The 24117-nt window shown below is 47.2% G+C and overlaps 1 protein-coding gene across 1 annotated transcript in view; it reads left to right on the top strand.

Moving 5' to 3' along the window:
* The first annotated feature begins 333 nt into the window (after window positions 1–333).
* Window positions 334–24117, top strand: part of ITGB5 (integrin subunit beta 5) — a 110212-nt gene continuing 86428 nt past the window's right edge. Inside the window, exons 1-3 of the mRNA XM_065942150.1 lie at window positions 334–813; window positions 10694–10779; window positions 18856–19060. Of these exons, the coding sequence (XP_065798222.1) occupies window positions 744–813; window positions 10694–10779; window positions 18856–19060 (361 nt within the window). The 5' untranslated portion in view covers window positions 334–743. The remainder of the gene's footprint in view (window positions 814–10693; window positions 10780–18855; window positions 19061–24117) is intronic.

The raw sequence follows: 24117 nt of genomic DNA, 5'->3' as shown, positions 1-24117 counted from the left end.
CTCCGTCTATCGGGCGAGCGCTGCTTTGGGAAGGAAGACCAGACTGCCACTGCATGATTCCCCCCGCCCCCTTAAATTCAGCAACCCCAAGTAATCTCTGCCCTCGCATGGAGCGTGCCCTGCCGCCTTCCCGCGGGCCCACTGCTGGGATAGCCCGGCAGACCCCACCCCGGGATTTCGACCCCCGCTCCGGCCTCCAGGTGCGCCGGAAGCGACTTCCACCTGGATGCCCTCGGCCTCCCGTTTCGGGCCGGTCCCCGCGAGGGGCGGAGCTCGGCCCGCCCCGCCTCGCCGTCAGCGGACCGTGTGGCAGCCGGGCGGGGGCCGGGAAGGGGAGAGAAGGGGAGGAGTGAGGAGAGGAGGAAAGTGGAGCCCGGCGGGCCGAAGCGAGGAAAGGAAGGGAAGGGGTGGAGGCGACTGGCAAGAGTTTGCCGGCGCGCGGGGGAGCCTCCGCCCGGGACGCGTCCCGGAGCCAGAGTCGCGGCCGCAGCGCGAAGCCTACCGTCCCGCCTCTACCCAGACCGCCCGCCGGGGCAGTCCCGAGCGGCGACACCCCGGGCGTCCCGGCCGGCGAGCCGGCGCAGCGGCGGCCCCGGGACTCGGCGGCAAGCGCTGCGGGAGGGATGGTGGCGGCGGGGCGCGGGCCAGAGCAGCCGCCCCCGCCTCCCGTCCGGCCGCGGCCCCCGGCCGCACGCCCCCGCGGAGTCCGCCGCCCGCGCAGCCGCTGAGCGGGACGCCCCACCATGCCGCGGGCCCCCGCGCTCCTGTACTCCTGCCTTCTCGGGCTTTGCGCGCTAGTGCCCCGGCTCCCAGGTAAGCCACGCCGCCCGCTGTGCAGAAAGAAACTTCGTGGCGCCCCGAGCCGCCCGCCGGCCTCTTGGAGGGGCAGGGGCTAGGGCAGTTGTCGGAAGGTGGGAGGCGTCCTCGGGGACACCCCCAGGTGGCGAGCCGCCGGGGACGACCGGGTGGGGGGCTTTCAGACTGCGTGCGCCACCCGCGCGCGGCCCGCCGCAGCCCCTGGTCCCCTCCCGGGCGAGGAGGAGCCTGCCTGTGTAAACAGCCCTGCCCGTCTGCTGACCTAGCCCGCGAGCGCCCGCGCCCAGTGCGCCGGGAGGGCCGCCGCCAGCCCCGCGTCGGGATCCGGGCTCTGCAACTCCCGGCACAAAGCGGCCCTTGTGGCCGGCCCGGGGCGGCCGGGCTGCTGGGAGGCGCCGGGTGATGCAGCCGGTGCCCTGATCGCGGGGAGCGAGGGGTAACTAGAGGCGCGTGACCCGGAGCCAAAGCGTGGGGTTCACGGCTACTTTCGAGGGCTAGACTCTTGCAAGCGTGGATGCCCAGGGTCTCCTGGCCAATCCTAGAGTTTCACCCTGCCTAGGCCAGCCGCATTTCTTTAAAGATGTAAACACCCCTTCCTCCCCCAAGCTCCCGCATACCCGAGGGAAGACCCGCGTCCGAAACCACAGCCCCACCTGGGATCTCGCGATTCACTTCCTTTTGCCTGGCTTTATTTCGGAGTTTACAAACACCCCGTGCGGCGTACTCCCCCTGATTCTGGAGCAGGGAGTGTGCAGTTGCACTCGCGCGATCCTGCTCTGGGCTGACGGCTGTGTGGGGACCCTCAGTTATCTGCTTTAAGTTGTCAGAGTTGGGAGACTGCTGAGGAAGGATGCTCTGTTGGCGCTGGGAATGACTGGCAGAAGGAGCTACCCCCACCCCGTCCCCTCTAAAAGCAGGAAGCTCCAGACTTTCTCTTTTCCGGTAGGAGATAATTGTGTTGAGATGCTCCGTTCACTTTCAAGCCCGAGATTCTTGATTGCTGCTACCGAACCATGTGTTTGGCTAAGAGGGAGGGAAGGACGGTCCCCTGCCGAGTTTCATTTACATGAAGGGAGTGGAGGTTGCTGTCTGAGAGAGAGGAGAGGTCTAGACAAAAACTTTTTTAGGCGGTATTTCAGACTTATTGCTGTAACAGGTTTCTTTCATCAGTCCAGAGCTTGGAGTGGATCACTGGTTTCCAAACACCCATCTGGCAACCAGTGCCTATTGCTCATGGGTCCCCAGGAAAGGGCAGAGAGAGAGATATAGCCTGTGTCATACACAGGAATATATTATTGCCAACAGCCCCCTGCTTCACAAGGACTGTCCTTTAATTTGAAATTCTTTTTTATTTTTAGGAAAACTTTTAAAAAATAATTTGTAGTGATAACAGGGTAGTTTTTAATTTTGAGCAAACGAAAAAATTGGCAATCCTATGTAAATTTTACCTTCTCTTTTTGTTTTCTTTTTAAATCATAATCTGTGAAATACAAAAGTTTAGGAACTGCTGAAGGAGGTGATTTCTTAGTTTGCTTACAGGTTAACATCCTGGTTCTGATAAAAACTTAAAAACGTCCAGTTGCAAATAATTCTTTCAATCCATTATTTTCCATTTGCATTGTGATTTCTGCTTTTCAAAGTTCATATATTTCTTCTTAATTATCTCCATTTTGGGGGTTGGCCCAGAAGAGTGAAGTGATTTGCCCACTGTCCTTTCCATAGGCCTTATAACTTTTTGGCTTAGGACCCTTTGTCCTGCATGACACAATTTAGGGAAAAAAACATTGAGCCCACAGTGGTTTATTTCCAGTGCTGTCTCTTCTCCTGCAATTGCCTTAGAGCTCAGCCATCCCTTCATGGATCAGCAGAGCAGTGGGAGAGCAAGCCCATTACTGGCTTCCAGACCTGGCCATCTCCCTCTTAATGCCCTGGAGCTTCTCAAGGTTACCAGGGACTGACACACATCTGTGTGATTTCTCCTAGTTTCCAGTGTTGCTGAGCCAACTGCAAACTTTCAAACTGCATGTCTGAAACAGCTTTTCTTTTCTTTTCCTTCCCTTGTCTTCTCTTTTTATTGAAGCACTGCAGGTACTTTATCCAATTTGTGTTCTGCTATTAGGACAGAATTTGACAGAAAAACCTTCATTACCCACTAAGAGAAAAAGGTCATCTGCAGGGTCCTGCCTGCCTGGGTGTCCCTAGATTAGTGGTTAAGTTGCCAGTCTATTGCTTTGCACTGCTTTCGTCTGTGTGTTTAATCTAACAGGAAACAGACTTTTAATTTAAGGAGGCTGACTTCAAACAAGTCCCCAGCAGGCTGACAACCCCCCATCCCAGAGTTCTCTGCTCTCCTTATTAGCAAAGACCTCCAGACAGGACCCGAGGAAGGGTTTCTCTTCGGGGAGGCCCTAGCTCTCTACTAAGGAGGGGGGAGTGTGGCATTGACTGGGCTGCAGAACTGGAGTCATGTTTGCCGTCATAGTTTATTAAAAGGAAAAAAAAAATCAAATGTTCTTTTAGTGAATGCCCTGCACATTAGAATGCTCTAAATCCTAGGAGAGCCCTTTATCCTATTTACTGGACTCCTGTTGGCAGCACTCCCCCACCGCCACGATTTCCGTGGTCTGTGATGGGGCTGTTGGAATTTGGCCTTGGGTTTGCAGCTCTCAGGTAACCAGGCAAAGGTTTAGAAATGCAAACCAGGGGGTTTGGTGGGTCGGCTGCTGTTTACCCTAGGTATTTACACTTTAGCGCCATCATCCTTGAATTAGGGGGACTTTTAATAAAGGAGATTGAGGCAAAAGAGGGCAGGGTCTAATTAGCTCTAATTAGTATTCCTCTCCTGCTTGTTCTTCATGCTTATTTAGCTACTGAGGCAACGGAGAATGAATATATCTAAGTAGTTGGCAAAAGGCCCTTTGTGCCTGTTTACCCTGGTAACTACTTTTTCTTCTCCAGCCAGCTCACGGAAATATTCTGAAGTTTTAATGTAATGTGGGACGATTACCTAGTGCTTAAATGATAATACCCCGTTCACGTGGCAGTGAGCAGCCGGGTTAATGGGGGTGGGGTCGCCTCACAGGTATTTTCAATACACTGGGACTGAAGGCTGTGATGTGTTTCTTCTTTCAAGCTGAAATGAGATTAATGGCCTTTATGAATGTAAAGGAACACTTCATAGGCACCCATTTGTTTGTGAGGCGGCTTCTTCTATTGATTGCAGGGTTTGATTCCTGGGCCACATGGGGAAAAGTTTGCTTCCAGGGAAGGCCTGACACCTTCCCTGTGGCAGATGCTAGTTCCCGCCCCCACAAGAATTTTTCAAAAATAGTTGCTTGTCTCTTGTAGAGTTATACCTAACTCTTACTCAGAATGATCCAGTTAAAACTCAACTTAGATTGTGTTACTCTGCCTAAAATCCTTCTGTGGCTTCCAGAAGTCCTGCCAGGGTCCTGCCAGGCTCTGCAGGAACACCCCCTGACCGCCCCCTTCCCCACCCCCACCTAACTAACCCCCTCTCACTACTTCCCCTCACGCACTTCAATCCCATCACTGTTCTTCGGGCTGGATCACAGGCCTTCCCGCTGCCTGGAATGTTCTCCCTGCATGGCAGGCATCCACAGCATTTTCTCAGCGTGTCTACTCAGGCAAACTGCAGCCTCCTGCCTCACGTTCTTCCTATCTCCTTGCCTTCCTTGATTTTTCTCCTTGGCACTTACCACCATCTAGTGTACTTGCTTATCTGGTTTATTGTTCATCTTCTCCTCTGAGCATTCAGCCCCCAGTCAGGACGTAAACTCCCTGAAAGCAGGGAGTTGTGTTGGTTTTTTTTGTCATTGTATTCATCTGTGCTTAGAACAGTGCCTTAGTAATACTTGTTGAATGAATGGATGGACACAAGTTTTGGTATTCTGTATGCGTGTGTGTGTTGGAGGTAGAGTGACCCATCCCACCTCCTTGCCGCCTTCTACAACTAGCTTTGAGGTCAGAGAATGTGCACATAGCTTGTAAGGAAGAAACAGTTGTGCGAGAGAGAGAACTCATTTGAGTCTGTCAAGATTTTTTTGAGCTGGCACCTATGATACAGGTTGTTTTAGTCACCCCTGAATTGTTTGCAGGGGGATCCTAAGGCCAGGAAAAGTTGTGACTTGCCCAAGGTCATGTAGTCAATAATTGACAGAACAATCTCTTGCATCTTTCATGCCAGGATATCCTCTCCTTATCACATAACTCCAACCCAATGTCCTGTCCTCTATGAAGCCTTGCCTGCATCCCTTGGGTGGAGCAGAGTGGGCCTCTCCTTCCCTCCCTCTCATTGCATATTCTGTCTTTTAGAGAAGGCTGGAAGTTGGAGGGGGTCAATAAGGTGAATTGCCCGACTCTCACAAAACAACACCAAAAACAACACTTACCTTTAGGTCCCTGATGTGGACAGAATGCTTGGTACTGGGTTGATTCCTACCCCACTCCCCTCTCCCACCATGATTTCAATGATCTTTAAAAAATAAAAACCTTTAACTTTTTAAATATGTAAAACAGTTTTAGATTTATGAGAAAACTGAGATGTTAGTACGGGAGTTCTCATATGCCCCAATTCCAGCTTTGCCTGTTGTTTGCATGTTGCATTCATATGGCATATTTGTTACAATTCATGAACCACATCAATATGTTGTTATTAACTAAAACCATACTTAGATTTTCTTAGTTTAAATCTGATGTTCTTTTTCTGTTCTAGGAGCCCATGCAGGACACCGTATTACACTGAGTTGTCATGTCTCCATAGGCTCCTCTTGGTTGTGACAGTTTTTCTGTCTTTTAATGACCTTGACATTTTGGAAGTGGTATTTTGTAGATAGTCCCTCCACTGGAATTTGTCTGTTTTTTTAATGATTAGACTGGAGTTATGAATTTTTAGAGGAAGATCATATAAGTAGTCAGTTGTCTTTTTAAAGCTAAATTTTGAACAGGTAATCAGTTCACATACTTTTTAAAAGCATAGCCAGTGTAGAGTGAGAGATTGCTCTTTCATTCTTGTGCTGGTTAGTCTAGGACATTACTCTGACCTCCTTCCCTGCTCAGACCATCCCTGTCAGTTTCTTATGGATCCATAGTATTTTTTATATGTTTACTACAAATCTCCTTCCCTCAGTTTTATTAAAGGAAGCCCTAAACACACCATTCTGCACCTTGCCTTTATGTTAACTTAGTGATAGCTGTCTCAGAGTGAGCTTCATACCAGTATGCAGGGAATAGAGAGCATGCACATTCTTTTTTAAAGCTGCATAGTATCCTATATATGAACCAATGTTTTTTAAACAGCAAGTCATGTCTGTAAAGGTGACGTTGTTGAATGTTTTGCAGATGTCTGGTGTTCAGAAAGGCAGGAAAGGTATGAATGAGACAGATCCTTTCTAGGATGTATTTACACTTTGTGGTAACGTCTTTAGACCGATGACTATTTAATTGCTCGATTCAGCACTGGAAAGACTTTGTCTATCATGTGACACATGAGTGGCTGTGGTTCAGGGCATGGGGGGAAGCACTCCAGTGCCTTTCCACTTTTTTCCCCCCAACAGCAATGATGAGATGTTTTTATTTTCTGTTGTCTTGAAAACAATGAGTAAAATGTAACTCAGGATTGTTTCTCTTGCTGGCTTCTCAGTTGTGTCATGAAGGTGGTTGCACAGACATTAGCAGCAGGGTCTGTTCTTGTCTCTGTGCTTTCCAGGGTGAGTGCACACCCTACTTGCTCGCTGTGTGTTTCCCCCTATTCCCAGTGAGTAGTGTCGTGTCTCCTCTCTCCCTGCCATTAGGGCCACTTCGTCCTGGGACTCACCTCTATTATCCCATGAAGTGTTTTAGATCAGGAAATTCCAACTGCTGGAGGTGTGCGTCAGTGGATGCTGTGTGACCTTGGCCATGTTGGGTAGACAGAGGTGTGGAGAGGCTGAATGGAGGGAGGCCAGCCAGGAGGTGACCGCAGAAACCTGTGGAGGGCCTGGCTTGGGCTGTGTGGGGCTGGAGAAGGGTGCAGGCAGGAAGGGTTGGATTAGGAGAAACATTTTGTGCATCTCGAAGGAAGGATCAGTCTGGATAAGACTGATAACAGGGAGGGATGAGTTTTGAAGGAGAGTGTGTTTTCAGATGACGGTTTGCAGTAAACCCCTGGCTTCAGAGACATTAAGGGCTGCAGGCAATTGACATTGAGCTGGGAATGGTCACTGTGCAAACAGTAACCAAGAAAAGTTGTGGTCACTGTCTGGGCCGCTAGCACCTATTACCATGACATAGACATAACACTCTGACATTTGTGAACTGTGACTGTTTAACATTTTTATTCATTACTTCCTTCCTTTCAAAGTGCTATTGGTTTCAAATGACTCATCCAGCCAAATCCAAACTCACTGAAATATTAATAGGTGGAGGAAGGAGAGATGCCAAAGGGAGTAGCACTGGCACTGTGGCACATGTCAGCACACACGGTCTATGCTTTTGGTTCCCAGAGTGCCTGGCAGGACTGGCATGACCTGTCCCTGGCAGCTGTGAGCGCCCAGGGAGCACAGCCTGGGTCATTCAACTCTGTGTCTCTAGCATCTCCTAGATCAGTACTTGGCGTTTAGGACTTGCATAGAGCAGGGTTTCTTGAATTTGAATTTGTCTCAACAGCAACCTAATTTTATTTTTATATTTTAAAATTACCTTTTTATACAGTTTTTAAAGGTTACTTTCCATTTCGTTATTACAAAATATAGCAACCTGATTTTAGTGGAATCACTGTCAGTGCTGTGAAACTACTACTGCATGTGAATATGTAAGAAGTAACAGAAATGACTAAGAATGTAGTATGACAGATATTTTTCAGTTGTTCAGTATGTTTTCATACCAGATGCCTGTCACATCTGTGGAGGCTCTTCAGGATTTTGTCCAAGGTCTTTTAGACTGACAAAGCAGAAGACCAGAGCCCAGTGTGATATGGGTCAGAGAGGAGGAGCCCTTAATGCTCTGAACCCGAGATCTCTGATCCAAGGTCCCACACCTCAGTGATGAGGCCCTGGTAATTAGAAAGTGGTGTTTGTGAATTAATGTGAGTTGGGGCAGAGACATAAGTGAGACATCCAATCTCAAATTCTTTTCTGACTGAGGGCCTGTTGAACGTCTCCTTCAGAGGACCCTGGAACTCACTGGTCACATGGCCCATGTCTGGGTGGCACAGGGACCCCATATGGGTACTTGCTTGCTGGTGCCCCTTCTGACCTCTTATTGGAAGACTGGGCTCCTTGTTGTTTTTTCCAAGTTATTTTTGTTTTCTCATGTTTTCAGCTGTAAAATGAGATGACTTTAGTGAGCTGATCCTAAAGCATTTCTAGCTCCAAGGTTCTGCAGTTCCATGATTTTATAGAAATGATTTATAAGGATTATTTTATGCATCCTTTATAGAAATTACTTTATATGTCAAAGCAAATGACACACCACAAGAGCCTGAGTGTATATTTGATAAGGTTGAGGAGAACAGGAGAAAAGTCACTTTCATGCTAGGTTTGATTCCGTCCCCTGCGCAGCTAGTGGTTTCTGTCAGGTAAGGAGATTGTTGTTGTTGTTGTTTTTTCATTTCAGTTGTCCATGTCTATTTATTTTTGGCTGCACTGGGTCTTCGTTGCTGCATACAGGCTTTCTGTAGTTACAGCGAGTACGGGACCACTCTCCAGTTGCCATGTGAGGGCTTTTCATTGTGGTGGCTTTTATTGTTGTAGAGCGGGGGCTCTAGGGTGCACAGACGTCAGTCTGTTGTGGCTCCTGGGCTCAGTCGTTGTGGCTCACAGGCTTAGTCGCTCCACAGCGTGTGGGATGCTCCTGGATCGAACTCATGTCTCCTGCATTGGCAGGTGGACTCTTAACCACTGGACTGCCAGGGAAGTTCCCACATCTATTTATTTAATGTCAACTTTAAGCTAAATATTCTGGGGAATTTTTTTTTTTTTTTAATTTGAAAGAGTTGATTTACAGTGTTGTGTTAATTTCTGCTGTCCAGCAAAGTGATTCAGGTAAGGAGATTTAACCAAACAATGAAACTGACAGTTTGAAACTTTTCCTGCAATCATTTCTCTTTTTTAATAGGCTCAGGTACCTATTTGAAAGTCTCGGAGTGAGTGGATTCATTTTAAAGTGAGAAAGGAGGTTGTCAGTGTAAGAGGTGGAAGGCAAGCCCAACCTCCCAGTGGGCTGAATTGTAACACCTTCTTGGTGAATGTTTGGACCTGCGAAGGACTCTTCTCCTGAAATGAGGCAGTGCAGGGTGACGGGTCCTGGCTTTGTTTCTTCTGTAAAATGCATTCCTAGTCCAGTGTTATACCCAGGAGGTCCCACTGCAGGCTTGGCAGTGACATTGGGGTCCCCAGCTCTGGTGGTATGAGGTGGGGTCCCAACAGGGTAGCAGCTGGTGGAGATGGAGTGCCCAAGTTTCCACGTCGGGGTCTCTGGCTGGGGAAAGTCATCATTCTCACCCTCTGTGGGCTCCCAAAGTCACCCTTCTTTCTTCCCAGGCCCTCAGGTCCTACCAGTTTCTCCCACTTTCATTGCTTGAAAGTGGGAATGAGCTGCCTTTCTCATCCCAAATGGTTTTCCCTCTAGTGCCTCAAGGCAGTGACTCAGTGCAGCCTCCTGTGTCACCCGATTTCCGCAGGTTTTTTCCTGCTAGTGACAAAGAAGAATCAAGGAGTTAAAATGACCAAATTAGAGAAATGTTATAGTTTTAAGATGTCTTACAACCAGTATTGTTATGTTGTTTGGTGAAGCTAGGGAAGAGTCTCAACCTTCCCGTTTTCGCCTCCACACTCTCTTGTTAATCTTACTGCCTCTGTTTTTCCCCTTTATGATCTGAGCCCTTCTTCCTAGGGCTGGTGGCCTTGGGTTTTTCTTTTTTCCATTTATCCAGTGAGCCTCTAGGCAATGACCAGAAGAAACCAGTGAGTCTGTTAGTGCTATGAGGACCAAATAAAGTTACATCTGTTTAGAGAGAAGTCAGTAAGTATTGCTCTTGGTCAAAAGAAATTTGTCTCAGAAGGAAAAGACTTGGGTGATGATAAATTTCACCAAGGATGCCTTTGCTGTTGGGGATGGTAGTGGGAGAGGCATACAGTGGAGAAGGGAGATGGGGGAGGATGCTTCCTTCTGGTGGTTTAGTATATTCAGAGGGTCGTGTGGCCATCACCACGACCTAGTTTCCTTCTAGTCTTAGTTTCTGATACTTTTTTGAACATCAGGGATAGATTTTGAATGAGTGGTTTTTTAATTTGATCATATACCTTTTTATTATCTCCCCAGGTGATATGTATTTTCTTGATCTATTAGTAGATATATTGAATTAATAGATACCCTGTATCTTAAGCTGGCATTGTATTCCTCGGCTGCATTCTTCTTTAAGGACTTTGCTGCTGTCTTTTGGTACACTATGGATTTGGTGCGACAGTACCTGGTTTAGGATTTTCTTATGTCTGAAGAAGATCAATCAGTTCTTTTTTTAATTTACTTTTTATGCCATTTATGATATTTTGTCTGGACTAAGCATAAAGGGGCCTTGTTCTCGATGAGACAGGACCTGCTGTGTCAGGAAGAAGGCAGTGAGTATCCTGGTAGGCACAGTAGAAGAAATGGGAGTTGCTAACGCAAGTGTGCACGTGGTGGGTGCTTCAAAAACCGTCAGTGTTTAGCTTCTGCCAGTGAGCAAAGGCCTGCAATTAGCACAGGGGCCTGCACTCTTCAGCTTCAGGGGGGCCCCCTGTTAGAAAAGGAAGTGACTCCTCCTCCTGCCCCATTCAAAAGCCCATTAATAGGGTTTATGGCTGGAAGCTAATGGCTGCATCTTTATCTTTCTTTGAAGGTCTCAACATATGCACTAGTGGAAGTGCCACCTCATGTGAAGAATGCCTGCTAATCCACCCAAAATGTGCCTGGTGCTCCAAAGAGGTACATAGGTGGGGGAGGGGAGGAGTGCTATAGGGGGGTGGTGGGGGAGGGGTGAGCTTCACCTCGACATCCAAGTTGACTGGGCAGAAAAATGTATGCAGGTTCAATGAGCTGCCTCTTCCTTTCTCCCAAGGCGGAGACAAAAGAAAAGCTGCATTTTTATGTTTTAATCCTGTTTTAGGGAAACAAGATCTTCTTTCCCTTTTGTATGGGAACCGGTTATGATTCTTATACAGTTTTCTGCTACTTTGTAAAAGACCTGAGCTTGTGAAGTGAGTCTTTTGCCTAACGATATAAAACATGCCTGGGTGGGTGGCCTGTTGGTGGATGCCGGTCATTGTTCAGTGGCTTATCTGAGGATGAATGTTATGAATTGGCCTTTATGGAATGGTTTTACTTGAAAAGAATAGCTGCTGTTTCTTTAGACCCTGTAGGAAGGTATGTAAGTTTGGGGTGGTGATAGGCATATTGCTCTCGTAAAGCAATACAAGTATCAGTGCTTGGTTGGCTAATCAGGAAACACTCAGTTTCTAAACCTACACTGCCTCTGCCAAGTGACTGTTCTAGAATTTTTTTTTTTTGGTAAAGAGTAAGATTACTAAACAAGCTACTTTTAAAGAGGACTCTTCCCAACATATGAACCCCTCATTGTATTTGGGGCTTAATGGTACTGTTTTGTTATCAACTTTAAAACCTTTCACGGATTCCTTACAACCTGCATGACAAATCCAAGTTCCATGGCCCCTGCCTGCCTCCCTACCTTTATCTCTTGGTTGCCTTCAACACTTCAGCCCCAGGGGATGACCCAGGGTCCCCAGAGAGCCCTGCCTGATGAACACCCTCATGGTTTTCTCTGTGCTGCTTCTCTTGAAGGGTTTCCCAGATTTCCCCTCCTTCCCCTGACCAACACCTCGTCTTCAGTTTCCAAGAGATTAGTTCAAAACTCATCTACTCCATGAAGACTTTGATGGTTTTCCCCCAGACACATCTGTCTGTCCACCCAACCATGTTTCCGTTCATCTATCCATCTATCTGCAATACGAATGTAAGCTCCCCCCCACCAGAATGTTAGGGCAGGGGTTTTATCTGTTTTCTTCACTGTTGAACCTCCCACACCCAGAGTGGTGCCTGGCTCATAGTATTAATAGCTGCTCAGTAAGATTGATGGAAGGATTTCATTGGGTGGCTGTTTGTTACATGTCTGCACATATAGGCCCTGACCCACCACCTTTCTGTCTCCCTGTAGTTAGTCCTCTGGCAATAACACTTGTCACCTCTTACTCTGTGGATTTGTTTTCATGCCTGTTTCCAATCATTATTTCCTTGAGAATCTGTGTCTTCCTCATCTTCAAAATTGGCCAAGAATCTGGCAGGAATTCATATTTGATAAAAGAGGCCAGGTAAAAAGACACCTTGTTTAGAAAACCAAAGTTGAAATCTCAGTTTCACCATGATTTACTGTTTCTTGGTATGTAAAACGAAGATGACCATTCCCACCCTCCAGTACTTTAGAAGTACGAAACGAGATCAATTCAGGAGAGGTCTTGTGGATGGAACTGCTAATTAACTGAGCCTCCTGTACCTTATGGATACTTTCTAGAGGAATGTGAGCCTTGGTTTCTGGAAGTTGCTCTGGATTGTCAACTTTAGGTCTCTTCCTTTTCCCCCAAGTCTGATGTCCTGATACTGGTAGTATCTGATGACACCTTTTTGTGTGTTGTTTTTGGCCAAGAGGCACAATATATCTTAGTTCCCCAGCCTGTTCATGTCTATTTCCTCTGCATTGGAAGCGTAGAGTCAACCACTGGACCACCAAGGAAATCCCAACTGATATCTCCAGGAGTAAATGATTGTCCTGGTCCACACCTGGGTCCCCTCTGTAGCTTACTGAGCTCTGTCTGTGCTTATAGCCTCAATCTTGGCTAAAGAACCTCCTGTGATACCTGCGTGGGAATGCAGCTTCCCATCCCCTCTGGGGGTTAACTTTCTCCAGAGCCTGAGTAGTCTCAAAGCTAAGTTTGGGGCATTCTAGACTGCCCCTTAACACAACAGGGTAAGTGTGGCTGAGTGCCTTAATCATGAATCCTGGGACGTCATCAAAGAGGTGAGGTATCTGCAGTGAGCACATGATGTGGAGAGGCTGGTAGCCAGTAGGGTCCCTAACCAGTGTGTTCTTGTGGATTCCGGGCTGCATACCACCACAGATTAACCCCCAAACACATTCCACTGAGCTCCTCTGCTTCAGATCCTACAATGGCTTTCTTGTTTACCTGGGGTGGGGGTGGGGACGCCTTACTCTGCATTTAACAAACTTGTAACCTAATTCTATCTCCCAGGTCCCCCTCGCACTCTCTCTTCTCCCACAGGTGTGGAGTTTGAGTCAGCCAGTGCCCTTACCACCCTCCCCCCACCCCACCTCATGCTGCTTCTGTCTGCTTCTGCTGCTTGGTTGGCCCTGTTAACCTGGCTCTCCTGTCTTCATCTTCCAACTGTGGCTTCATTTTCCCTGGTAGCTACAGACCTTACCCTCTGGCTCTAAGGTCAGAGTCGCTAGACTCTCCCCTCCCCTAGTTGAGGATGTGGCTTGGGGCAGGGAGACTGCCGGTCCTTATCGGTCCTGCCCTGGCCCTTCGTCAGAGCCCGGGGCTGTTCTCCGCCAGCTTGAACGCTCCCAGTGCTGTTTGTGCTGCACGGCATAAGACATACCTCAGACTCCGGCGGCTTATTATCTCTTTTTCTATTTTGTCCTTCATGTTTCTGAAGTAGACATTTGCCTCTGCTCTAAGAGAGTAAGTTTCCCAACCCAGCTGGCTGTGAAGGGGCGTGTGCGGGTAAGAATGTGCGCGGGTGCTTTTATGGCAAGGCCTCGGGGCAGCCCACGTGGTTTCAACTGACATTTTCTCATCTAAAGCCAGTCACGGCACTCAGCCTCAGTGCACAGGGAGCTGGGAGACTTCATGTAGCTGTGTGCCCGGGAAAAAGGGGGAAGGGGCTTTGTGGATCAGCAGCCTGTGCCGGAAGCAGGGAGGCCAACATACTGGACAGAGGATGGTGTTTGGGGAGAGGCGGGCGGGGCTGAGGCAGCGCTTCTCTCCCATGACAGAAAGCAGGTTCCCGGGGCCGGAAGAGGAGACAGGCAGGCTCGGCCATAGTGCTGAGCGCTGTGGGGAGTGGGGAAGCTGTTGGGGTGTGAAGGTGAGACACCCTCAGGAGATGTGGCTGTGAGTAGTTTCGACTGCCATGACACAGAGGGAGAAGGACCCAGGCTGCCAAGGCCGCCCTGTGGACACTGGAAGGAATCCCGCCGGCACAAGCGCAGGGAGGCCTGGGGCATGTCGATGGTGGCTGTAGGGGCAGACGTGGGAGAAGGCTGGGGCACCTGGGCTGGGGGACCAGGCTTTGCCTTGGAGGTGGACGTGGAGAGAAGGAATGAAGGCGGGAATGTGAGGAAGGAGACAGATTAGAGGCTGGGAAATAAGATCAGCTGACTGGATCTTCTGGGAGATTACCGCGCTGGGGAAAGTAGAGGGGAGGGGACGTGACCTATATTCTCCTTTGAGCTGGGAAGGAGTGAAAAACATGAGTGTCCGCTCGAGCTCACAATAAAACACAGATCTGTGGGAGAACATCTCTTTGTGGTCGTGAAAGGGAAGCATCTCAATCCATTGTACGTGCTCCATGAACAGCCATCCAGTGCGTTAAGTGAGCCCAGCAGACCTGACAGGGACTTCCCCGTCTCCCAGCAGCCGGGCCACGTGGTGGGGTGCTGATGGTGCACAGATTTTAGTTTGTCATCACTTACCTTCGGCCTCCCCTGCCCTACCCCCGGATCCATGAGGGCTCCAGTGGGGCCAGGGCTGCAGCCACAGAGGGGCCCAGCTTCCTGCCCCTGCCCAAGTCTCTGCCAGTCCCTCTCCCGGTTCTTCACCAGTTTGCATTTGCTTCCCCCTCTTCTCAGGATCAGGGCATCTGTGCTCCCGGCTCACCCCCACCCCCCTCCGCCCCCTTCCTGCTTGGGTTCCTCTTTCCCCAGGCCTGCCGTTTCTCAGCTCTTCCATCCTGCTGTTTCAGAAAAAAACAAAAACCCATGCTTTCCCCCTAAATACCACCCACATCTTTTTTGAGTTTTGGCTTTCCGCAGCAGGCCAGTGAGGCGCGCAGAGGATGTGATGACCGGAGTGTGCAGGCGGACAAGCTGAGTGCCTGGGCTGCCGTGCCCAACCGCTGAGAGCCTGCTGAGCACTGGTCTTGGCTGCAGGAGGGGATTTTGATTAACAAAATGTATAAGAGTTAAGTACTATTTCAGCGAGCAGTAGACCTCATTATATCCTCCGTGTGATATGTGACAGAGGCAGTGCAGAGGGCACTGTTGTAACAATTCTGAGCACCAGTGTTAGAACAAAGTAAAAATCATCTAGGTTTGGCATGCCTGCTTCTTATGTTTTTCTTTCTTATGTTATTACTGTTTAGTGACTAAAAGCCATGAAAGATATTTCGAGTTCCAGTGTGCGTTCTGTTGCTTCTCTTAGTGGGTCGCCTGTCATACAGTTGCCTTCCCTGAGCCCTTTGGAGGGTTAGTGACAGTGTTTCTGGAGGGTGTGTGGACAGATACTTCCTTTGTGAACTGAAACTTCTTCCACTACAGAGCTGTGGCGCTAGCGGTAAAGAACCCGCCTGCCAGTGCAGGAGACTTAAGAGACGCTTGATTTGATCCCTAGGTCGGGAAGATCCCCTGGAGGAGGGTGTGGCCACCCACTCTGGTATTCTTGCCTGGAGAATCCCATGGACAGAAGACCCTGGTGGGCTATACAGTCCATGGGGTCACAAAGAGTCGGACATGAACTCAAGCAGCTGAGCATGAGAGACCATTCTGAAACTAGTTTCCATTTTTCCATGTTGAGATGAAGTCTCATGCCTATTTTTCTGCATCAAGTGGATAGTTATCCTCCAAGTTTGATAGGTGGCAGAAGAGTTCGGCACCTGGAGCGGCAAAGGAAATACTAAATTCAGGGGGATGGAGTCTGGGGTCACAGAGTTAGTTTCTTGCTCTGGAATTCAGCAGTGACCTTGACCGAGAAGGGAGGCAGATGATGGAAGGAACACTGAGCTTGTGTTCAGAAAGCTGAGGCTGGAGAAACTTAAGCTTCTCAGGTGAACATAGGCATGAACTTAGGTGTGTGGACCTCTGACTCGTCATCTGTAGACGTGAAGGGCTGGACCAGGTGATGCATCCGAGATCCCTTCTCCTCGGCAATTGCAGTATTCTGACACCTGGCAGAAGCTCTTGGCACATCAGACTTCAGGATGTCGCTCATGTGAGAAGGATTTTTTAACCATGAGTGTTCTTTCCTTCAAGAGTTTATAATTTGGGGCATCTGCATTCATTGAATTTGAAGCTTAGGAATGGAGGTATTGAGACATTGTTTTATAACATTTATGTAACTGGAAATGTCATAGCTTTCATATGCCCTGGTCTTTGTGATTTTGGTTTCTTCTCTTAATGTGCATCTGCCCTTATTCAAAATTAAAATAGCTAGTGAGCATCTCAGGGGAAGAAAGCAGAAGCTTGTGGTTGGTTTGTCACTCCCTGCTGGGTCTGCCTGAGAAGGAAATGGCACCCCACTCCAGTACTCTTGCCTGGAAACTCCCATGGACGGAGTAGCCTGGTGGGCTGCAGTCCATGGGGTCGCTAAGGGTTGGACACGACTGAGTGACTTCACTTTCACTTTTCACTTTCATGCATTGGAGAAGGAAATGGCAACTCACTCCAGTGTTCTTGCCTGGAGAATCCCAGGCACGAGGGAGCCTGGTGGGCTACCGTCTTTGGGGTCGCACAGAGTCGGACACAACTGAAGCGACTTAGCAGCAGCAGCAGCAGCTGGGTCTGCAGTGCTGTCTGTCCCTTTCTTGGGCAGCAAGAGTCTATGCTAGAAATCAGGCATGGCTGTCTTCAGACTCCATGCTGGAGAGAACTGCAATTATTGTGGGCATCCTTGATAGACTTCAAGAAAGCTACCTTACCCTCAAAGGGTTCTCCAGACCTGCATGCCCAGAGATACCTCACCAGGTGTCATTGGGGCCCTAAAGGTCTGGGATAATGACAGGACTTGATTATATAGATAAATCTATCTTCAAAGGATGTCAAGCACATGAGAGAAGCCACTGGGACTGCCCCAAGTAGCAAGAAAACCGAACTCTGAAACAGGAGAAGGTTGACAGACATGATAGATTTGGATGGCCCTGAGGCTAAGTCTGGGTTTGGAATGAGTGTCGTGGTTGCTGTTCCGTTGCTGCCCATGAAGCTGGAGCTGCTGAGCAGGGGGCCCCCTGTACTGTCACATTGCTGACATGGTTGGCACTTGTAAAGTCATCCTGCAAGTGGTAGTTTTTATGTGGTCAGTGGTGGTTCTCATGCTGGCCAACTCGGTGACAGGAGTTCATGGTCTTTCCTGCTGGTGCAGCAAACTTCAATGAAGCCTTGTGCATTGGAGTGAAGGTTTGCCACAACCTTGAAGAATTTTAAAGCTGTTACCAATGAGGGGAATGAAGAGGGCTTTGCTCCTAACAACCTGGAAAATAAAGAAGCCCCGAATAGAGTCAGGAAAGCCAGCTACACAAACAAGGCTGTAATAGGCTCTCTGTGGCTGCCTGTCAGCTCTTCAGGTCTGGGAAGCGTGTCCTGGACCTGAAAGTCTCCTGATGAACCCAGCAGGGGAGCAGCAGGTGACTCTGTACCTGTCCTCCCTCGGGGACTGGTAGTGTCTAGCAAAAGCAGCCTTTGAGCAGATTGACTGGGCAGCTTGGATGAAGTTCATTGCTGGTGCAGGTGCCCGTGCATCACAGGATGATCTTGCTGATGTAAATGGCTGAGGCTGTGGATGAGGAATCATGCAGCTGTCTCCCACTTAGGGTGAAGCAGTTTGATTCTGTGACGTTGTCTATTCCAGAATGCAGGCTGCACCAGGGCAAGAGGAGGGATGTTGAGGTACCCATCGCTCTGGGGAGACCGAAAATGCTTTCCTCGCCAGCCTGGTGGTGGGGATGTGCACTGGTCTGATCAAGACATGTGCACTTTGACAATCAGAACTGGGTGGAGGATAATCAGTTTCTCAGGATTTGAGGAGCTGGCAGCAAGGCCCGGTGTGCTGGCAAGAAGTTCAGAGATTCCTTAGCCAGTTAAGCTCTGAGCAGCCCCTCAGCCCTTTCAGCTCTGGACAGCTATTCAGTAATTCAACCTCTGCTTCACACAGCTTAGGACAGCGGATCCATACCTGTAAGGCCCTTAGGAAGGTACCTCTCCTTTCCCCTATTGCTATGATTTTTTTTTTTTTAAAACTACTTCATCAGAATTGCTTTATCAGAGCCCAGCTTGACTACACAGAACCCAGCTTTGGAATCTTGTAATTTCTAGAATAATCATTTTTCTCAGCTTGTTCCTCAAGTGTTTTTGGAGCCATTTATATGTATATTTATTGTGGCATCCCTGAGGTTGTTGACAGGCAAGATATCCTGTTATGTCAAGAGTTCAATATACAAAATTAAAACATTCAGTTATAAACAAACAAAATCACAGAAGCTCAGGACAACACATCTGGTTTTACTTACTTAAAAATACTTCAAAGTCTCCTTGACTTCCTGGTCTTGACTCTTGCAGAGGCCCTACTGGGCACCTACTGGCTTTGGGGTATTGTCTGAGTGACGGCTACTCGGCCACTTGTATCTTTCAAAATTTTTAGTTATGCAGCTTCTGACCATATCAGTTGTTTTCTTCTTATCAGGTAGACAGGCACATTTTTTAAAAGAAGCATTTTAACCATTAAAATAACAGTGCGGCCAAACATTTTACTGTGTGTGTTTACAACTTAAAAATGCTTCCATATCCAGCACCTCAGTTCATTATTTAATTCTCATAATATTCCGTGAGGCATTTGGGGTGGGGGTGACCATTTTGTCCACTTTTGGGAAATGGAATGTAGAGGTTCCAAGGTCAAGGGGTGATGATGAATCTACAGCCTGAGATGCTCTGGAGCCACCCTGACCGCCCCCTGCCCTCTTCCCCTGTTTCCGTGCCTCCAGGACTTCGGCAGCCCACGGTCGGTCACCTCCCGGTGCGACTTGAAGGCGAACTTGATCAGGAATGGCTGTGGTGGTGAGTTCGAGAGCCCGGCCAGCAGCACCCAGGTTCTGCGGAGCCTGCCGCTCAGCAGCAAGGGCTCCAGCCCAGCGGGGTCCGATGTCATCCAGCTGACACCGCAGGAGGTCACAGTGACCCTGAGGCCCGGTGAGTGCCCTGGGGTGGGCCAGTTCAGGATGGTGGCAAGAGAAGCCTGGCAGGGGAGGGCGATGGGAGGCATGGCCCAGACCCCGGGAAGGGAGGACCAAGGCCTTTGGGATAATAAGACTATCTTTGCTATTTTAAAAATTGTGGTGAAATATATGTAACATACAATTTGCCTTTTTAACCAATTCTAAGTGTGTAGGTCAATGCCATTAATTGTACTACAAGTGTTGTCTAACCATCACCACTGTTCATTTCCAGAACTTTTTTCTTTTCCCATACTGAAACTCTGAACCCATTAAACGCTAACCCCTCATTCCCTCTCCTCCTCCCCCCCCGACCCCCAGTCCCTGGTCGCCACCATTCTACTTTCTGTGTTTGTGAGTTTGACTACTCCACATACCTTATACAGGTGGACTCAGATACATTTGTCTGTTTGTGACTGGAGTAGTTCACTTAGTGTAACATCCTCCAGGTTCATCCATGAGGTAGCGTGTGTCAATTTCCTTCCTTTTCAAACTGAGTAGTCCTCCATTGGCTGTGTAGACTCAGTTGTTTATCCATCCACCCATGGATGGGCTCTTGGCTTGTTTCCACATTTTGATTGTTGTAATAATGTTCCTATTTTGGATGGGAGGATGCTGGTATGTTTACTCCTTAGTCCATGCAAGTTTCTAAGGGAATGTGCTACCTCCAGGAGAAAGTATTTTTTCCAGTCAGCAAATTTGAATTGGGGGCATTCTGAAGTGACAAACTTGCAGAGTAGAGATTTTTTTTGTTTACGACCTTGGAACCTCTGCCTTAGAGTCGATTGTGATATAAGGGGACTAACAGTTTTTGCACGCATACTTTGTGGTAATTACTTGACCTACCCAAAGGTAGCAGACATAATTTTACACCCAAGGAGCTGTGTGCTCAAGGGCTCGCAGGCAGAGCAGCGAACCTAGTTCAGTGTTGGGTCTTTGTGGTTGCACAGCTCATGGTTGTTTCTTGCTAACCACTTTTGCCGCCTCATATTCTTCACATGAGGTCCCTTGTGATGTCAAGGGAGGGTGTGAACATGGCCAAATTAAAAAGTACCACATTGTTGAGAGAAGGCAGCCTTCCCCCCACCCCCCCCCCCGAATCCTGTTGACTTTTAGCCTCTTCTTTCTCATTGTCTAGGAAGTCACTGGCAATGACCGTTTCCAGATGGTTTGTTGAGACTTTGGGGGTGGTTGGGGCTGTGGGAAGCTGAGGGATCTGGTATGCTGTCCGGGCTTCTGGTTCTAGCTCTGTTTCTGGCTCGGGGCCCTGGGCAAGCTGCCCCACTCCTTAGCATCTCAGGGTCTTTGTCACCTTCATTCCTCACAGCCCTATTCAGGGGCTTAAATGAGACTTTCTGTTTAAATACACTTTAAGAACTTTAAATTACTGTTTTCAAAGAGTCATGGCCAAAGATACAGATTTTGGCGACAGCCACATCTCTGTTTGGATAGAGATTCTCGTATCTCAGAAACAATCTAGCGTGGCCCTGCTCATCATAAGCACTCAGTCATGCTTCTTCGAGTTGTTGTTAGAAAGGACTCTGAGTCACCGTGCACCTGAGAACTGTCTTATTTCACCTACTGACTTGTCTTGGAAGTAAGAAACAAAAGAAGGGTGTCAGTGGCCCTGCTGGATACAAAGCAGTGTGAACTGCTGCACAGCCCAGGGCTTAGTGCTGGGATTAGCTCAACACACTGTTCTTACAAGTCATCTGACTGGAAGGGACACTTGGCCTCATGTTTAGTGAGGTTCCGAGCTGAGAGAGAGAAGGGAACCCTTTCAGAACTGTGCGAGTGGGTAGAAGAGAGGAAGCTGAGTGGACAAATGTTCGATGGTATCCTCTGGGGAAAGATGAACGCCTCTCCTCACATTAATCTTTGATTTTAGACTCAAGGTCAAGGATTCTGACCTAGAAGGGGAAGTAGGCATCCTTGTAGAACTAGTCAGTTATCAGAATGCAACATATGATAAGAATTGTTATTGACTAACATAAGTGGTGTATTTCCCTTTTTATCTTAATAACTTTGTAACAGGGACTTCAAGAAAAGCCTTGAAAAATCATCCTCTTTAATACTATGTTATTTTTCATTTTTGCTAGGTTTTCTGTCTTTGTTCATGTGTTTGTATTGTTCATATGCTTATGATGTATATATTACTGTGTACCGTTTTCAGTCAGTTTTTGAAAACAAAGACCAAAATTAACACCTCTAAAAGAGTTTGAAGATCATCATTGAGGGACGTTTTTATTTTAGGAACTCCTCATCTAGAATTGCTCTGAGCCTGTGCTGCTCTCTCCAAGAAATATTCTTCATGGGGTTGAATCCTTATTCTTTAGGGTATATTTAGTTTAGGGAGAAGCTGGAGTTCACACAAAGCCAGAGATGTCGCAGTTTCAATTCCAGTTTTTAAAATCAGAATTAAGGTGTGGCTCTAAGGCAGAGAGACTGTTTGGTTTGACCTATCAATTAGCTTTTGAAACAGACCCCAAAGAAATGATTTGAATAAGGGGAGCCTCCTTGTGCAAAGTTCTCATAACGTTCAGTTTATGCACAATGCTTATTTATGCACGATGCTCAACATACACTCAATTAAAGAAAGTAGTCTTATTTGGTATAGTTACATCTGTCACTAAGCATTGTGATTCAGTTTCCAATATTGAAAATAAAAATACATGATTCCGTGTTTATACAATATCATGATGTGAGGACTGTGTGCAGCTCTGGTCCTACAGAAGGTGCAATAATGGAGAGCCCATTGCAGCCTATAGAGATGAAGATGAGGAGGAGACCTGATGAAAATCTGAATTCCTAGAGACCTAGAACCTCATGAACACGTTTCTTTCTCAAATATAGAAACATGTGATGCCAATGATGCCTCTTAAAATTTTGAAAATTTCAGTATTAATAAAGAGAAGTACAGGCAAACCCCAGGTATTTTTTATTTGTTTGGGGAAAGAGAAGAATACCATGTTGTAGTTAGCAGCATTTTCAGTTTACCAAGTGCATACTTATTTCAAGGTAATGCCTGTTTGACTCTGGGGAAGGCATTCAGGTATGCAGCGATTGGTTTCTCCATTGTGTATTTTCAGAAATGCTTTTGTGTCTCCTTTGCCCAGCTCCCCCATACCTCATGATAGGTGTTTGTTGAGTGAAATGTGTAGCACTTTATTAGCTTTATGCCAGACTAGTCAAGGACAAGCTTTGGCACTATATGTGAGGCACTTCACCCAGGCAAGGTTATTATTCCAGAATAAGCCTGGAAGAAAACAATTTTCCCCTTTTTTAAGCAGAAATTTTAAAATTTTATTTTGTTTTTAATTGAGATATAACTCACATACTGTATTAACTTACCATTTTAAAGTATACGATTCAGTGGTTTGTAGTGTATTTGCAAAGTGGTACAGCATCACCACTACATGATTCCAGGACATTTTCATCACCACAAAAAGAAAACCCTGTAGCCCTTAATACTCCTTATTCTCTCCCTCCCCACCACATGCATTCAGTCCCTGACAACCACTAATCTGTTTTCAATCTCTGGGGTTTTGCTTACTTCTCATTTCATTTAAATCACGTAATACGTGGTCTTTTATGTCTGGCTTCTTTCACTTAAGCAAAATATTTTCAAGATTCATTGATGCTGTAGCATGTATCAGGACTTCATTCCTTTTTATGGCCAAATAATGTTCCACTGTATATGTATAGATATACCACATTTTAGTTGATGAATATTTGGGGCTGTTTTCACTTTGAGACAATTATGACTAATGCTGCTGTGAACATTTATGTAAACATCTTTGTGTGGACATATGTTTTCAGTAATCTTGAGTGTATAGCTAGGAGTGGAATTGCTGGGTCATGTGGTAATTCTGTGTTTAACTTTTTGAGGGACTGCCAAACTTTAAGCAAGGTTTTATATAAACACAAGATCATGTTTTCCATTCTGTTTCCAATCCTGGAAACTGTATGTCAGGATAACAATCTTAAGAAAACCTTAATGAAGAACATAAAATCCCTAAGAAAGAACGTAAACTTTAGAATAAAGCATACTGAAATGGTGAAAAGCTAGGGGTGGAGCAATTAGAAAGGGTTTACTTAAGTCTTGATTTGCCTCAATCCATTAGCCTCTTAAAAAATGACCTCTGATTGGCAGCTTTAAAGCATTTTTTTAAACGTTTCATTTTGAAGTAATTTTAGAGTCACAAGAAGTTGCAAAAATAATAGAGAGTCCCTGTGTACCTGTCTCAGCTTTCCCCAAGGATGACTTGTTACATAACTTGAATGCGTTATCAGAGCCAGGAAACTGACCCGGGATTGTACTGTTAACTGCAGAGGATGGGTTGCTTTTGAGATGGGCTTCTTTCCATCCCCGCATATACTGCCTTTCTGCCCTCTCTCACATTCTGATTGGAGATGGCACATTGCCTGAGTTAGGTATTGCTTCTGCTCCCCAGACTGACAATACACACACTTAAAAACACTTGATAATGGGTGGATAGTGCTTTGCTGTGGGCTGAATGTTTGTATCTCTCCAACATTCATATGTTGAAATCCTAACCATCTAATGTGATAGTATTAAGAAGTGAAGTGGGGCCTTTAAGAGGTGATTGGGTCATGGGGTCGAACGCTCATGAATGAGATTAGTAGTATAAAAACAAAATAAAACAAACCCCCAAAACCCCAGAGGGTTTTTCTGCCTGCTTCGGCAGGAAGTCAGTAGTCTGAAACCCAGAAGAGGGCTCTCATCAGAACCCAGCCACACTGGCCTAGTCCTGGTCTTATACTGTTGTTAACTGTGAGAAATAAATTTATGTTGTTTATAAGCCACTTGGTCCATGGTACTTGTTATAGCAGCCCAAACTAAGATTATTTTCAAGGAAACTAAAAATGCCGAACCCTAACTGCTTGGCGTCAGGTACCGTAAAGGTCAATAACATCTTCTGATTGTTCCATCTGTCAAGAGTCAGAATTTTGAGGAGGGGGAGTAGAGTTTGGTGCAGCACCCAGCCTTGTTCTGGGCCGGGGAGGCAATTC

Source organism: Muntiacus reevesi, chromosome 8, assembly GCF_963930625.1.
Source record: "Muntiacus reevesi chromosome 8, mMunRee1.1, whole genome shotgun sequence".
Classification (NCBI taxonomy): Eukaryota; Metazoa; Chordata; class Mammalia; order Artiodactyla; family Cervidae; genus Muntiacus; species Muntiacus reevesi.
The sequence above is the reverse complement of the archived record's forward strand: the minus strand, read 5'-3'. Positions and strand labels throughout refer to the sequence as shown.